The 15,761-nt window shown below is 40.9% G+C and overlaps 1 protein-coding gene across 1 annotated transcript; it reads left to right on the forward strand.

Moving 5' to 3' along the window:
* The first annotated feature begins 9,719 nt into the window (after positions 1 to 9,719).
* On the forward strand, positions 9,720 to 12,976 carry pou4f2 (POU class 4 homeobox 2). Its single transcript, XM_079694557.1, has 2 exons — positions 9,720 to 10,452; positions 10,769 to 12,976. Exons 1-2 carry the CDS (start codon positions 10,252 to 10,254, stop codon positions 11,699 to 11,701), a joined length of 1,134 nt encoding a protein of 377 aa, XP_079550683.1. The 5' UTR covers positions 9,720 to 10,251; the 3' UTR covers positions 11,702 to 12,976.
* Positions 12,977 to 15,761: the final 2,785 nt, after the last annotated feature.

Below are 15,761 nucleotides of genomic sequence, written 5' to 3' on the forward strand. Positions count from 1 at the left end.
GGGGATCTCCATCAAATGCGGACATGAAGCAACACTTTCTGTACTTAATAATTAATACAATACAGTGCACACACACACTGAATGGGATGCATATCAACCATCCATTGAACAATGACTTTTAAGTGCACTAGAACATAGTGAGCCTGACAAAATATGCACAAATGTGCTCAAGATGAAATACGCCTCTTCCCCCCATAAAGATGAAAAAAGGCAACAAACGCCTTCCCAAGGCCGAGAAAGCTTAACTATTCTTCTCAGTTCAAAGTCGAGGGTCTACTCTAAATATTTGTGTATTAAACATAACACATAAGATGGAATAAATGAAGGACTCTAAAAGAGGTGCAGGGCCTGCAGGAGAAAAACAACATGGAACTGCAATGCTTCTTAATGTCAGTCTTACTAACACAAACAACCATGGTGAAAAACAAGCCAAGGCTTCAAAAAATGTAGTAAGAATAAATCAGTGCGAGTCAAATGCTTGGTGGCCACCATTTGTAAATGTAGTGGAAATGCTTGTGTAACTTGCTTGGTCTTTACAGATTAAGTAGTACTCAGTTCAAGCACACATTTTAAGAAATAACCAAGAGTCAAACCGCTAATGACATTAACACCTCTGTTCAATGTCAAAACTTAAAGCTTTCGAGGTATTCGTCAAGGGCCAGTGTAAGGAGGCCCTATGCAGCATGAATACATCTAAATGTGCTGACTCTAACACTGTTTGTTTGTTTATTGAGGCAAGTCAGGGGGTGTTCTGAGCCTCAGAACTGCATTTAAAGCTGATCTGGCTCCTTCAGACACTGCTGCATCCGACTTCCTGTTGTCGACTCGCGCTTGCCATGGAAAAATTGCTGCTGCAGCCTAAGACAACCTACAGCACTTTGTATGCCGAAAGAAAAGAGTTAATTAGAAATACAAATTCTCCCAGATTGTTATTAATGGGAACTGTAGAGTAAGCAACACATATTTTGTGCCCATAAGTAATTCTCAGGTATCTTTGATCTGTGGCCCACAGCGGATGCTGCTGCATGCCGCTGTCTGGCTTCTGGGACTCTGCCAGCGCCAGACATCTGGCTACTTTGTTATCATTGGCTGATCTGCTCCCAGGAGGCCACTCTTGTGACACCAGGCAGAGAGTGTCCTGGCAAGGAAAATTATCAGCACATTTTGAGTGGATTAGAGTTCCAAAGTGGTCTTCAAATCTCTACAGGGGTCTGGTGAGCCATGCTCTATTGGGGGTTCCTCAGGGCTCTGTTTTGACAACACTGTTGATTTGAAAGGCAGCGAGGGTATGGCTCCCACTGTTGCATCGCAGGTTTCCGGCAACATCTTAGGAAGTGAAAAAAAAGCCCCCCAATTATGATCTGTCAGATGTAGAAGGGAGGAAAGGAGCCAAAGACTTCCCTTGATTAGTGCGGAGACTTTGAGTAGCAGCAAATGTTTGTACTCGTGTGCTGTATGTCGTTATATGCTCCAGCATCATTTCTGGCAAAAGGTTTTTAGTCTCCATTCGCTTATACTGACTAATGCAATGTTGTTGTTCTTTAAATTCTGCAGCCATGACATTTTCAGTCACAAATATAATACCTTTGCCTTGATCTTTTTTTTTTTTATTATCTCTTAGAGTATTAAATGTGACTACATCTCAAAGGTTGTGTCTGACAATCCGTCATACAAAACACCTGTTTAGAGGTCAAAGAAAAGAATGCTGCCTAAGCACTGGCTTAGTGGAGGAAAAAAGCCATGATGTGACAATCTGAACCTTATTCACAGGATTGATTGAGGTATCGTGTCTTCTCCCTTTTCTCTCTTGGCGTTTCCATTTGTGAATACAAAGCTGCGGTGACCCATAAATATTACATGGTGTGGAGATGCAAAGCAGGAATTAATGACTGGGGTGTGTGTGTGAGAGAGCGTGTGTATGGCAGGTCCCTATGGGATTCTGCTTAGACAGGCGGGCATAGGGAGGGTGTGGTCTCTCTCTTTCTCTCTCTCACCATGTGTGTGTGTCTCTCTTTCTCTCTCTCTCTCACATGTGTGTGTGTGTCTCTCTCTCTTTCTCTCTCTCTCTCACTGTGTGTGTGTGTGTGTCTCTCTCTCTCCTTCACACACAGATACACACACAATGTAGAGAGTATCTTTTCTCCCGTCTCCTGACCTGCCTGTGAGTGACCCACCATTCAGCTTTTCTTCACTAAACGTTCACTAGTTATTCTGCTTAGAAAGAAAACTCCAGCTTAAAGAAAAAAAACGTTAGCTACGTCATAATTGGTTTGAAATGATTAGTAATTAGTTGAATCGATTATTCATTCAAGACAAGATATGATTCCTTATAATCATTTTTTGCATCTATAAAGCAAGGGCATTATACTTAAATAAATAAGTAAATAAGTGGATCAGAATAATGATTCAGAGGTTATGGGGTAATAAAAATGGATAACTACAATTCACAATGCAAAGTTGTCTTTATCTTTATCCCACTCAAGGCTGAATTAGCAGATTTTCAGCAACAAGTTCAGCAACAGAAAATTAATCAGCAACTATTTTGATAATTTATTAAGTGATTAATTAAGGTAATTTTCAAGTCATTTCCATTATTTGCTGCAATCATCTTTTTATCATGTGATAGGAAACTGAACAATTAGATGATATATTAGATATTTGCATTTTTCATTAAAAGCTATTACTAGCAGTTTAATTGACACATTTAAATAATCGTTAGGTACGGCTCCATTCTCTGTGTAATGAAAACACATACACACAGTTTATTCATTTGTGGTCACTAAGCACATGTTGCAACATGAACAGTTTGTTATTGAACAGCAAGTTGTGGACCAAGCTCTGACTGCATTCCAAAACATTGTCATGAAGGAAAGCTGATATGTGATCAGGGCACTCTGAGGTGATGACAAAGTAGCTATGTGAGGTTACAAGAAAGAGACAGACATAAAGAAAAGTACGGAGGGACAGATAGAAAAAGAGAGAGAGTGAGAGACAGAGATGGGCTTTTCCTCTCTGCTTAGCAAGATGAATCTGTTGAGGAGGGGCCACTTGACACCTGTCACCTAACCAGCCAGGCACAATTACCTCCTGGGGGAGGACGCAGGACTTGCTAGGGAGTTGTGCATAGCTCCCAGTGAAATAGACGAGCGTTTGAAGATCATTAGTGTTACAGGCCCTGTCTTCATGGCCCTGTCCAACCTCCTGAATGGCTTGCTTTGATCACCACGCTACGTTTTTGTCAATAGTATGGGTACACCGCATACATTATAAAGTTATACACACAAAGTCAGCAGGTAAAATGCCACGCTCAATTTCTGTTTGGGCCACAGATGGCGCAGCTGATTGCAGGTAATGAGCGTCATCGCCGCCCTGCAGCCAATAATGTGCGGTGGCCGAGCTCTCATGTTGCCATCATGTTCAGGCCAATGGCTGCGCAGAAGGGTACCCACATGTTTGAAGTACAACAATAAGAACATATTTAAATGTGAAGCTGTTCAAAACAGATCCTGGTCTTGTCTTAATGTGAAATCCAGATGTATGTGAGTCTTAAATTGGGTTAATGTGACTAATTATGGATATGATATGTGTGTTTCTAATTACCAACATGTAAGACTCTTTTGGGCACTAAAAGCCTCTCACAGTTTGACAGTGTGAGGCAGGTAAATGTGACAAACTGTTACAAACAGAAATATGAGGTTGTTACACGGGTAATGTTTTTAAGCCTTTAAATAAAATATAATCAGCTGTAAATTTGGAGTTGTTATAAATAATAAATGCTGCATATTTTCCATATATAGGTAGACCTCCTAAAAAATGTATGGGAACATAAAATGTGCTAGGTTGAATTCAGAATTGAAAATGTATCAAGCACTAACTTAAACTTCATTCCTGATAGAAAAAACCTCTAATGCATAGGTTGAAGGACAGTTCAAGATTAACAGTATTGAAGATTTCACAGATGACAAACATTCAGATGTGTCACACACACAAAGCAGCAGCAGCAGCAGCAACGTGCCCTCTTAAGTATTATGTTTGGCAGTGCAATGCAGAGGTTTGAGAGAAGAAAAATGATCATTATAGCTGATGAGGCAAGGGCTTCGAATGATGACAGTGTGACAGCAGAGAGCTTTTTAATTTGTCGGATCAGGTTGTGACATGCTCCATCACAGGACGGAGGAAATCTTTTCATTTGTGCAGAAGAAAGGGGGAAAGGAGGTCAATTAGCATCAACCATTAGACAAGCCAGTGACAAGCAATATATTACCGCGTGGGACAGTCAAACTAATGAGAGGCAGAAGAAATGTTCATTCAGTTTGGACAGAATTCTGCAATCATCCCGCTACATTAATCACTTGTACAGAACTTGACATACGCATTCTTTATAGTCACATGCTCTGAGGTGTAACTCATCATATGCGCTGCCTTCCACGCCATCGTTTGTCGTCGTATGAGGTCAGGTTTACTCAAAGGAACGCCTGTCATGTCAACGTTATTCGACACAACCATATGCATCAGGTGCATGCTGTTTAAACTAACTCACACTTTACCATCTAATTCAAATGGTAAAGTTGTTATTGTTTTTGTCTTTCAAGGGTGATTGGTCAATAGTGGAGGCTATTTTTGCCACATTGGGACCACATTGTTTTTAAGATCACACAGGCTTCCACCAATATGATCTTTGCCAAAAGCAGCATGAGAGCAGATCTCATTTTATCAGAAGAGACAATCTCAAAGCGAGTCTCTTTTTTTCCCCCTTTGCCAGGAAGGCTTTATTTGACTGGCTGTCAGGTATAACGCGCCTCTCTCGATATTGATCTGAAGTACCTAAAGGTATGTGACATCATTATGAGGCTTGACCTTATAATCTGCTGCCCTGCAGCCAATAGGCAGGGCTGGGCCAGAATCTAATGCCTCCCCCCATAAGGGTGGTAGCCGGTGCGTAATAGGGAAATTGGTGGTGGTGTTATTTGTTTTCCTGACCTCATGGCACACTTGAATTCAAGGCTTCTAATCAGTCATGGCCCAAGGATGGCTTCACTACTAGGCTAGGTTAGCTGGCTTTGCTGTTGGTTTTAATGTGAATCATAGGTGTTGATATTGGACATAATGGTATGGAGAAATATGGACACATTATCTAATAACTTAACTAAAGTGATTGACACTAAACAGACTCAATTGTTTATATGTGCAATTGCACAAAACACAAAATAACATTCAATATCCACCTTTTTTAACATGAAATACCAACAATTAAAAATAATTAATAACATTTGCAAAATATCTGCTTGCGGCAACGTTGGTATAGCTACAGTAAGGAGAAGATAATGGTTACAGTAAATTAACTCTTAGGTCAAGCAACAAAGACATGTGTTAAAGCTCATCTTATCAATATGTTTATATTGACAATGGATTTAATAACTGTAATTTTCTTGTTCCGATTTCATGGCCCGCAACTTTACCATTTAATCTCACCTCTCTCATCAGTATTGTTAGCAGAAAGCAGCTGTTTCAGAAAAGGAGATCAGATATACCAGCTCTATGCTCCCTGCTGAAGGCCAAAGGGCAAACAGAAAAAGCTAGCGACTAACCGGTGGGACAGAGACACATTTAACCATTAAGAAGCCAACATTTCCCTCAGGAGATGGTGGTGATCAAAACAGAGCTGAATGAAGATTTCATATTTTTCAAATAATTCCAAATATATGCTTGTTCATGTGTAAATAATCAGCTGTAAGCTAAAAATATTTAGCATATAACTTTATAAAGTGATAATATGTCATGTTATATGTATATCTTGCTCCACTGCCCCCTGGTGGCCAAAAATGAATTATGTAACTTTTAAATTAGGCTAAATTCAGTTATGGCATAAGGAATCCACCACTCATTTATTGACATGCAATCTCTATTATTTTGCTTGGGATGTATACGTTTATCCACAAGGCCACGGCTGAGTCAAAACGCAGAGGCGCCAAGATACACATTTTATAAGGCAATTGTATGGCTGCAAGTTGCGAACAAGGGGTTTGGGTACAAGGATTATTAGCCTTTTCCAATGTTCTTTTGTTATTATCCAATTAAGTGTTATTTAATCACAACGGTTGCTTATTTGGTAATGTCATCGTAACCTACCTAATACTATGCTCATTCCAGGTCCTATTAACTGTTAAGGAATAGTCACTGCAATAAAATACTGTATCTGTATCTACCAATACAAACTAATTAGAATGTACTGAGAACTGTTAAAGCTTTTATTTAGACCAACGTAGAGATCAAACACAAAACTGTCTCACAGTTTGTATACCAGTTGAGCTGCAATTCAAGTACAGTTTTTGAAACCTCTTTCATTATCTCAAGTGGTGAGCCACTTGTTCCCCCTGAGAGCTACAGTACAGTGTGACATTTAGTAAATCCTGAAGGCTTTTGCCTTTTGTTGTATGCATTTAAACAACACATTAAAGCCACAATGTTCCTTGTGGAACCTGTCACATTTCCCAGGTAAAGCAGATGAATAAATAAAGCACTGCCGTTAGTGGCTGAAACACCCCCCTTCTTTGTGTGATTTGCTGTTGCCTTGAGTTAGATCCTGATCTCTTTGTAGACCCTCTCCCAACAAGCATTGACCTTCTGCTCCGACATGTAAAGAGCTCCACAAGATCAGAAAGGGGAGGGGGAAGCTGTGAATAAAGGCATCACCACTGCGAGCAGTCAAGAGACTTCATCCACTTCACACTTCTCTCCTCTTTCTCTGTGTGTAGCTGTTTCTCTGTGTTCAGTAGGAGCGGAGATACCTTGTTGGCGGCACAAAGGAGCGGCTCCGTAATAAAAACAGCTGTCTCTGGTGGTCTCGGTGTAATTGGGATTGTTAACGTGGAGAGCTCCTGAGGGAGGCTGAGAAGAGTATGTCTTTGTGTAAAGCACACAGACACCTCTGCAGCACTCCTTGATTCGGATGCAAGTAAGAGAGTGAGGAGGAAAAAAGCAAACAAGTCACCTGAGTTATATCAGGCCTTGCTGCCTCTGCTCTCTCTATTTTACTTGGGCTTTTACTTTTTTTTCAGACAGTGCCGATGTATTTATGTGTAGTAAAGCTCATTGAAGTGAGAGAAATCTTTCCTTGCACAATTCTACTGAGGGTTTATGTTTGGTAATGGTAAGGAACGACTGCACCTTCCTGCATTGAGACAAGTCTTTGTATGATAGCAACATTCACACCAATTACTGGATCAGTGTGACGACACAAATTGAGGCCACTTTTTTTCTAAACTGGTATAGGGCATTCAGCTGACAATGACGTTTTAAAAAGTGGCAACAAAACTAGCCCGATCTCAAGTGTGTGATGTTTATCATTTGGCATCCTTATTTTATATGTAAATCTTTTGTTATGGTTAAATAATGTGTCAATACCATAGGCTTACCTAAAATTACATCTTGTCAGGGGTTTTGTTTATTTATCAATTTTGCTTATGAATCCAAATGTATAAGCTGTCATAATGTTAATAAACAAACTGAATATTAATTAGGCATAGACTAAATAACATTACATTATATGATAATCAAATCAACTTCTACATTAGCCAAAAAAGGGTCTGTGATTGTTACAGAAATATCCAGGATTGTTAATTGTGTTTCTGTTTGCAGAGACAGACCCCATTATGTTAACCAGTCTGAGAAACTATCCTCCCTCAAAGAAAGAATGCTGTTTGGACAGAAAGTAAAAGTCTTACATGAACACACTCAGGAAAGTGTTGAAAACGTACTTCAAAGTCAATTGCTTGGGAGCAGATCAGGCTGATTTATTTGACTTAAGATATACTTTTTGTGTGTGTTTCATTGTGGATGAAAATGTCATAGGCCTACACCAATTTAGAGGTGGTGAAATATAAATGATTTCTTTAAAGTTTCATCATAGATCAGTCTGTCGGTATATATGGGAGCAGACACTGATTGCTCCTTGATGTCTCCTGAGCCTGATCTCTGTCTCCTGTCTGGAGGTGGCTGTTGTCCCGCTGGGGAGGCAAAATGATGGCTCTCTGTAAAACTGCTGCAGCAACACCAACAGGGTTTCTGTCGCTGCCGTGGGGACGTAGCAAATGTCTGCGTGAATCAAGAGTGGAAAAAACGGGAACTGACATACCAACGTGTTCAGGAAGCCTGCGCGTTAACGCGGTAACATCGGTATCCTCCATTAACGCGCTTTCACACTCTTATTACAGCGGCGCGCGGCTGTGGCCCCATGCCGAGGCGGTGTCTATAATTATTATAATTAACACCATACTTAATAATCTCCAGTTAAACGGTGGGAATTTAATGTGGAGTCCTTAACATTAGCGATGTATATTATTAACACATTTAAGGTGATTTACGGGTCAACCCCACTGCCTGTCAAAGACATTGATCACTGCTTCATAACTACAGGATGTATACCTTTGTGCGTTTGTGAGTGTGCGTGTGCGTGTGTGGAGAGAGAGCAGTGTTTAGAAAGTGTAGAGCCATAGGAAAATCCAGAAAAAATCCAAGAGGCATTGTTTTCCATAAAAATACTTTCAAACCTCCGAGAGACTTACACCATCCTATAGACGTGATCATATTAAACAGATTAGACACCCCTTGTTAATTACAATGTGATAAAATGATTTAAATAACCAATGAGGTGGCTTAATTAGAGGAGAGATAAGATAATAGTCTGATATGACAAGTATATAGATTTGCAATTTAATAGTGATAATCATTTTTAAATATGCCCTTTTATCGACATTAGACAAGTAGTGCCCTTTGCATGCAACATACCATGCAGAAAACAATACAAAACATTGAAAAATAGGTTATAATTTTCTTACATGGTTACCGATTTATTTCTTGTCTTTTCAACAAAATTATTCAAGGTTCATACAAATGTCGTTGCAACAAAGAAGAAAAGATTACAAGCAATATCATACAACATTTCCACTACATTTGAGGTAACCTTAGCAATTGCCAATCATTTTATATTAGTTTTTTTTTTTAAAGAAAGAAAGAAAAATAAATGACAGCTTGATTTTTTATAGTAGCCTATACAAACTAACAGAAATGTCTTAGCGATAAAATTTTGAGGATATTGACATCAGTATAGGACTGGTGCTGTCCAAGTTATTCATCGGATGCGCGTTTGGAACAATTACAATCTATATTCCAATACTAAAAAAATGAAACATTTTCAGGTGCAATAAAGCGGATTTAAAAAAGTATCTGAACTTCATAACACGAATTGTTGGTAACGAGGTGCTGGTGGTAAGAAATAGTCATTTGAAATAAATGCCTTTGTCGCAGACTGCCCATGCGCAGAGTCCCCAGCGGCGGCCGTGGCGGTGGTGCTGGTGTGGCTAATGAAGAATAATAAATCATGAAAGGGTTTTTCAGGTACAGCTGGAAACAGTGTGTGTGTGTGTGTGTGTGTGTGTGTGTGTGTGTGTGTGTGTGTGTGTGTGTGTGTGTGTGTGTGTGTGTGTGTGTGTGTGTGTGTGTGTGTGTGTGTGTGTGTGTGTGTGTGTGTGTGTGTGAGAGAGGGTGAAAGACAGAGCTGTAGAGAGAAAGGGGGAGTGTGTGTGTGTGTGTGTCAGAGGAGGGGGGCTATGAGAGAGAGAGAAAGAGAGAGCGAGGCGAAGAGAGACTCAGTCTGCCCTTCGCCTCAAAGCAGAGGCAGTTCGGGTCCCCGCAGCATTCAACGAGGTACAGAGACTGTCACCGCCATTACTTCTCACTTACGGTCATTTCAAGACGGAAACTTTTCACAAAATAACAAAACAGGTCAACGAAATCGGCTTCTGTTTTAAGCTTGACGTCTTTTGGAAATCCTAAGAGACGGAAAGAAACTTTTTCCATTTTTTCTGGCTTCGCCTTTGAGGAGTTCTGCCACAAAAAAATCCAAGGCAAACCACAAATATTATAGAAGGTGGAGACGGTTGCAGGAGAAAAAAAAACAGGTTCATTTTTTAACTAGCGCTACACGTCCAGACGGAAAAAGGTATCGTCTACGCTTAGTTGCATGGCTTGTTGATGTTTGCGTTATCTCATCTTCCAAAAAAGATCTCCTTACCTCCACTAGAATTAATAAATAGATGTGATAACTTCAGTATTGGACGACCGTCTTCAGAATACACTTTACTCGCCAGTGACCTGAGATTCCTTTGAAGCAATTGGGCTTCAACTCCCATCCTAGGAGGCGGAGTCTTAACTTATTAAAAGGAACTTGCCGAGGCTTGGACGCCCGCAAATATGATGATGATGTCTCTGAACAGCAAGCACCATTTTGCTATGGCCCACACCAGCTTGCCCGAACCGAAGTATTCGTTGCATTCAAACTCCAATTCCAATGTAGCCTCGTCCTCCTGCTCGTCCGCCCGACACAGCAACTCCATCATCAGCGGCAGCGGCAGCTCGGAGGCGATGCGCAGAGCCTGTCTCCCAACCCCACCGGTACGTATTCTGCATAATCACTGCTTAAAGGCACATTTTGACAGCCCACTTTTTTTGCTTGATGTTTTTTTCATGTCTGCACAGCAAATCACCCAACACCTCCATATTTTTTTTCTCCTCTGCTCAACTTATGTATTCAGTCTGCTTTGCCTTGCGTATTAATTTTTATGACCTGGGATGTTGCATGTGTCTTGTTTTGTGTGCTCCTTTTTTTTTTTGATTTCTTTTTTTTCACATTCTGGAAATGTTTTAAACCGAGGAGTGGAGGGAGAAGTCCCTACTGACAGCTATGTGTGCATTCTATTTGCAATTGCAGAGCAATATATTCGGAGGCTTGGATGAGAGTTTGTTGGCCCGGGCTGAAGCTCTAGCGGCGGTGGATATAGCCTCGCAGAACAAGAACCACCACCACCCTCCACATCACAGCCCCTTCAAGCCGGACGCAACCTACCACACCATGAACACTCTCCCCTGCACCTCGTCTTCCTCCTCCGCCTCCTCGGGTCCTATTTCTCATTCGTCCGCCTTGAATGGCCAGCACCATCACCACCACCATCACCACCACCACCAGCCCCACCAGGCACTGGAGGGGGACCTGCTGGATCACATCTCCCCGGGACTGGCACTAGGAGCCATGGCAGGGCCGGATGGCTCTGTGGTTTCCACGGCTACGCACCCTGCCCACATGGCGGGCATGAGCCACATGCACCAGGCAGCCCTCAACATGGCTCATGCCCACGGGCTACAGCAGCACATGGGCATGAGCGACGTGGACGCCGATCCCAGGGACTTGGAAGCCTTCGCTGAGAGGTTTAAGCAGCGGCGGATCAAACTCGGGGTTACCCAGGCGGATGTAGGGTCAGCTTTAGCCAGCCTGAAGATACCTGGGGTGGGCTCCCTCAGCCAGAGCACCATCTGCCGATTCGAGTCCCTGACGCTCTCTCACAACAACATGATCGCTCTGAAGCCCATCCTGCAAGCATGGCTAGAAGAAGCCGAGAAATCACACAGGGATAAACTTAATAAACCCGAGTTGTTCAACGGCGCGGAGAAAAAGAGGAAGCGCACATCGATAGCCGCACCAGAGAAGAGGTCACTGGAGGCCTATTTCGCCATTCAGCCGCGTCCCTCTTCGGAGAAAATCGCAGCAATCGCAGAGAAGCTGGACCTGAAGAAGAACGTGGTCCGGGTCTGGTTTTGCAACCAGCGACAGAAACAGAAACGAATGAAATACTCTGCATGTATCTGAAACCGCTCTGAACCACCACCCAAAAGACTTGGAACTGTTTAGAGACGATTTGTATCATATTTCCTATCTCACACCTTGTTTTCCAATCATCGATGACTTTGTGCTCTGAACTTCGAAAAATTCCTTAAAAATGAACAATGACTGAAAAACTCGAAAAGCCCACATGTCACGTCTTTTACTCGCTGAGAGGGAGACGTGGAGTCAAGTAAAGCATCGTTTGACAGAGCAAGTAAGACCACTGTTTCCACACTTACTATGCCTCACCTTTTTAATGTCAACGCAGTATTACTTACAGGACTCTATGCTTTCATTTTTAATTATATTTCTTTTAAAATGAGGACTATAGTTTGCTTTAGCATAAATACCCCCAATGAAAACAGCGTTGTTATTTACACACTACTTTAACTCGAAGCACTTCGTTGATGATTACTGGTGTTTATGTTTTGGGTTTAAGTTATAGGTTAAGCTACATTTTCACTCCCGAGTTCATGACGATGCAGTTTGACATTTTATTCAGGGTCCATGAGGGATTAAGAGAATAACACACTATTGGTCTTGAAAGCTAATATTAGATTACTGCCAAATAATTCTTTGTAAATTAATAATTTAATTGTCACACACTTCATTTTGTGTCTAAATGTGTAATTTAATTCCACTTATTTTGTTACCATGTGTGATCAAATTCAGGGATCTATTTTTAAGATGCCCGGGGTTTGGATTTAAGGTATAAGGTTTTTATTATTAGGCCTCAGTATGTGGAAATATCGGAATAGTGACTCACGTGTAAAGCTTTCACAGAATCTCGCAATTAAAATAATATGATTTCTGGCCGGCTGCAATAAGTTTACAATCCAGCGTGGGCCGGTCTCTTATGAACTATTTATTGAGTGAGGTCATGTTTACTTCATTATATATTTATTGGGATTCCCCCCTCCTCGTTTTGCTTGAGAAAATCAAATTCTGCAGCAAGTTAGGCGTGTTGGTCTGGTTTAAAGGGAAACGACTGTGAAATACAGTCATAACATTTTCGTTTACAATTTCTAACACTTGAGATGGTACAATCGAGATATATATGAGATAGTATTCTCTTTTTGAATTATTTTATGTATGTTTTCTGCTATTTATTTGTATAAATATACGCGCATCATTATGAAGTCGTTGCTTGTTAAAATCACCTTGTTTAAGTAATGTTTTTTCTTGAAGACAAAAGAAACAGCTTCATGGAAGTATACGTGTACAATGTAAATATTTCATTGGAACCAGTCGATGCACATAAATATATCCGTACAGGTTTTTGCTGTATTGCTGTTTTAGCTGAGGTAACTTATTTCTGTAATGTATGTTGCTTCTGTTTCCTGGTTAAATTATTCTATTAATTTATTACATCCATGTAATTTTTTTTATTTAATTATTGAACTGCAATATGTGTTTCATTAAAGAACAAACTTTAACATTTAATTGGACATTTTCCATGACTACACTGCGTAATGTGTCTCATCCAGACATATTCATATTATTTTATTTATTCATCTATTTATTTATTGATGAGGAGGCTGGAAACGGTTTAGCTGTGGGCTGCACAGCTTTCAAACATTGTGGACTCTTTGGGCTTATTTAACTACACATTTTGCCATTTGGTTTGTATAGGTAACGTGACTTTAACATCATGAAAAGGTGTCAGGTTTGATTTTGCAAACAGCCATGAGCCCTGTCATAGTGCCCATGAGCAAGACACCACAACAAACCCTCCCCCACCTTATCTGGTCTCCAAAGTATAATAATATAACAGATGAATAACTAGAATTAATATGTAGAAGGTAATTAGAAATAGCTATTTTGCCTGAGCACCGTGCTCCTCCAGGCCTCATCATAAAGTAGGCCTTACAGGAGCCCTTATCTCTATTCCATCAATGTTAAAGACACACGTGGCTCCTGCACTGACTTGCTGCCAGCTTATGCAGCTCACTGTTGCCTTACCTGAGAGCAAATGCTAATATTCTATTAGAGTCTAATCAGGGGGTCTATGGAGAGCTGGATGGGTCCCTGGAGCGCAGACTTGCCAGATGTCAGCCCGCCAGAAAAACAGCTCGCCTGCCAACGTGCCCGTCTCTATTTAAATACACACTCAAACATGCTTCGTTCCTGCATGCGGGCTCGCAGGCTTTGAAGCGAAACCTTTGGTTCGAAGTTATGGTTAGAGGAGGAGGAGGGTAAAAAGAATAAGAGGGGAGCATTTTGAATGTCATGTCCACAGCAGAGCCGCTGTTTAGGGGGCTTAGAGGCTGAATGGCTGGTTGAGCGCTGAGCAAGCGTTTCAGCACCATGGACAGATACCTGAGGAACATTAGCATTTCTGAAACCTGTCCTCCACGTTCACACTCATTATTTACGGCACCTGGCTGGAATACATTTGCATGGGATTATTTTGGGAAAATGTGTAATTGATCATGGCAGTTCATTTTAGTAGATTATTCTGCAAACACAAAAATATATGTTTCTTTAAAAAAGCATGTTTAATCAAATAGTTAATAAGACATTTTTTAATTATGTCAATTGTGTTTACATTTAAAAAAAAACCAACTACATTATAATGCACCAGTCTTTCCACATGAGTGTCACATGACGAGAATATCCACAACGTTTGCACCAAATATTTTAAAACTATTATTTACTATAACAGATAAGGACTTATGTCATATATATCTTTTCAATATTTATCCAACAAAAAACCCATTAATAAATAGTCTTTAAGCTGCAAAGACAACGCCTTCCTAACACTGATCATAAACCAAAACCTCTTCAACCGCCATGGTGACAAATTAAGAGTATCAAAACGAGCCTTATTAATGAGACAGCCATGATGGTTCATCAATTAAAAGATGCTCCTGGTGAGTGCTTCTAATTTCCCCTAAATGAGCCATTCACTTAATACGTTAATAAGAGCGAATTATTAAATTACACATCGAATTATGAAAACCAGATAATTATGAAGAGCGAGTTAAGTAGTCATTAGCTATCCCTGTTAATTACCGCTGGTCAGGGAGGGCTGCCGAGTGAGGGTCTCATCGGGAATTGAAATTAACTTTATGCAGGGAGCCTCGACACACACACATGAAATAACACACACATATACACGCACACACACACACACACACACACACACAAACACACACACACAAAAAACACACACACACACACACACACACACACACACACACACACACACACACACACACACACACACACACACACACACACACACACACACACACACACACACACACACACACACACACACACACACACACACACACACACACACACACACACACACACACAGAGAGACAGACAGGCAGCTTCTCAACCAGACTGATGCCTGCTTTACTTTCACATATTGGGAGAAAATCGATCTGGATTCTTTGATAGCGAATCGATGTGAAGCCAGCACTGAAGAAAAAAAAAAACATTGAACATAAAGGCCTCAGCAGCAGCACAATGACGAAAATCGAAGGTCTTTTTAATATAATAAATATGTGAAGCCAACAGTTTACCTTAAAGCCACAGACACTTGTGCTGCCATGCATTGAAACCTATACAGCACGACACTGTGGGAGCTTTCTACAAAACGAAAAGGGCAGCGCTGTTTCCTTTTGTTATAATTACGCCCTCTGTTTTATTTTTCTCTTTCCCCTGAACATTTTCCCCCTTTCACAGGGATACTGATGAAAATTTAATGAGGCCAGGGACTGTCGGAGCTCCGCCTGGGGACCCGGGAGTAGAATATTTTAACTGTACATTTACGCCAAGTGTCTGCCTTCAAAGACGCGACTGCTCTCGAATTAGACGAAGTGTGAGCCATGAATTGAACGCACCACGCGCTATGAGCCTTTATTTATCATCTGTTGTCTATTCTGCACCGCCAACATATTGTGCAGCACGCGTCAGATGGCTGCCTGTTTGTTAAGCTGCGATCGCCATTTGATACTGTCGCCAATCGGTTGTTGTTGATGCAATATTAATCAGCCATCAATGGTCATTAGTTTGTTAAGTGTTTTCCAGA

The sequence above is a fragment of the Notothenia rossii genome, assembly GCF_949606895.1.
Source record: "Notothenia rossii genome assembly, chromosome: 1".
Taxonomy (NCBI): Eukaryota; Metazoa; Chordata; class Actinopteri; order Perciformes; family Nototheniidae; genus Notothenia; species Notothenia rossii.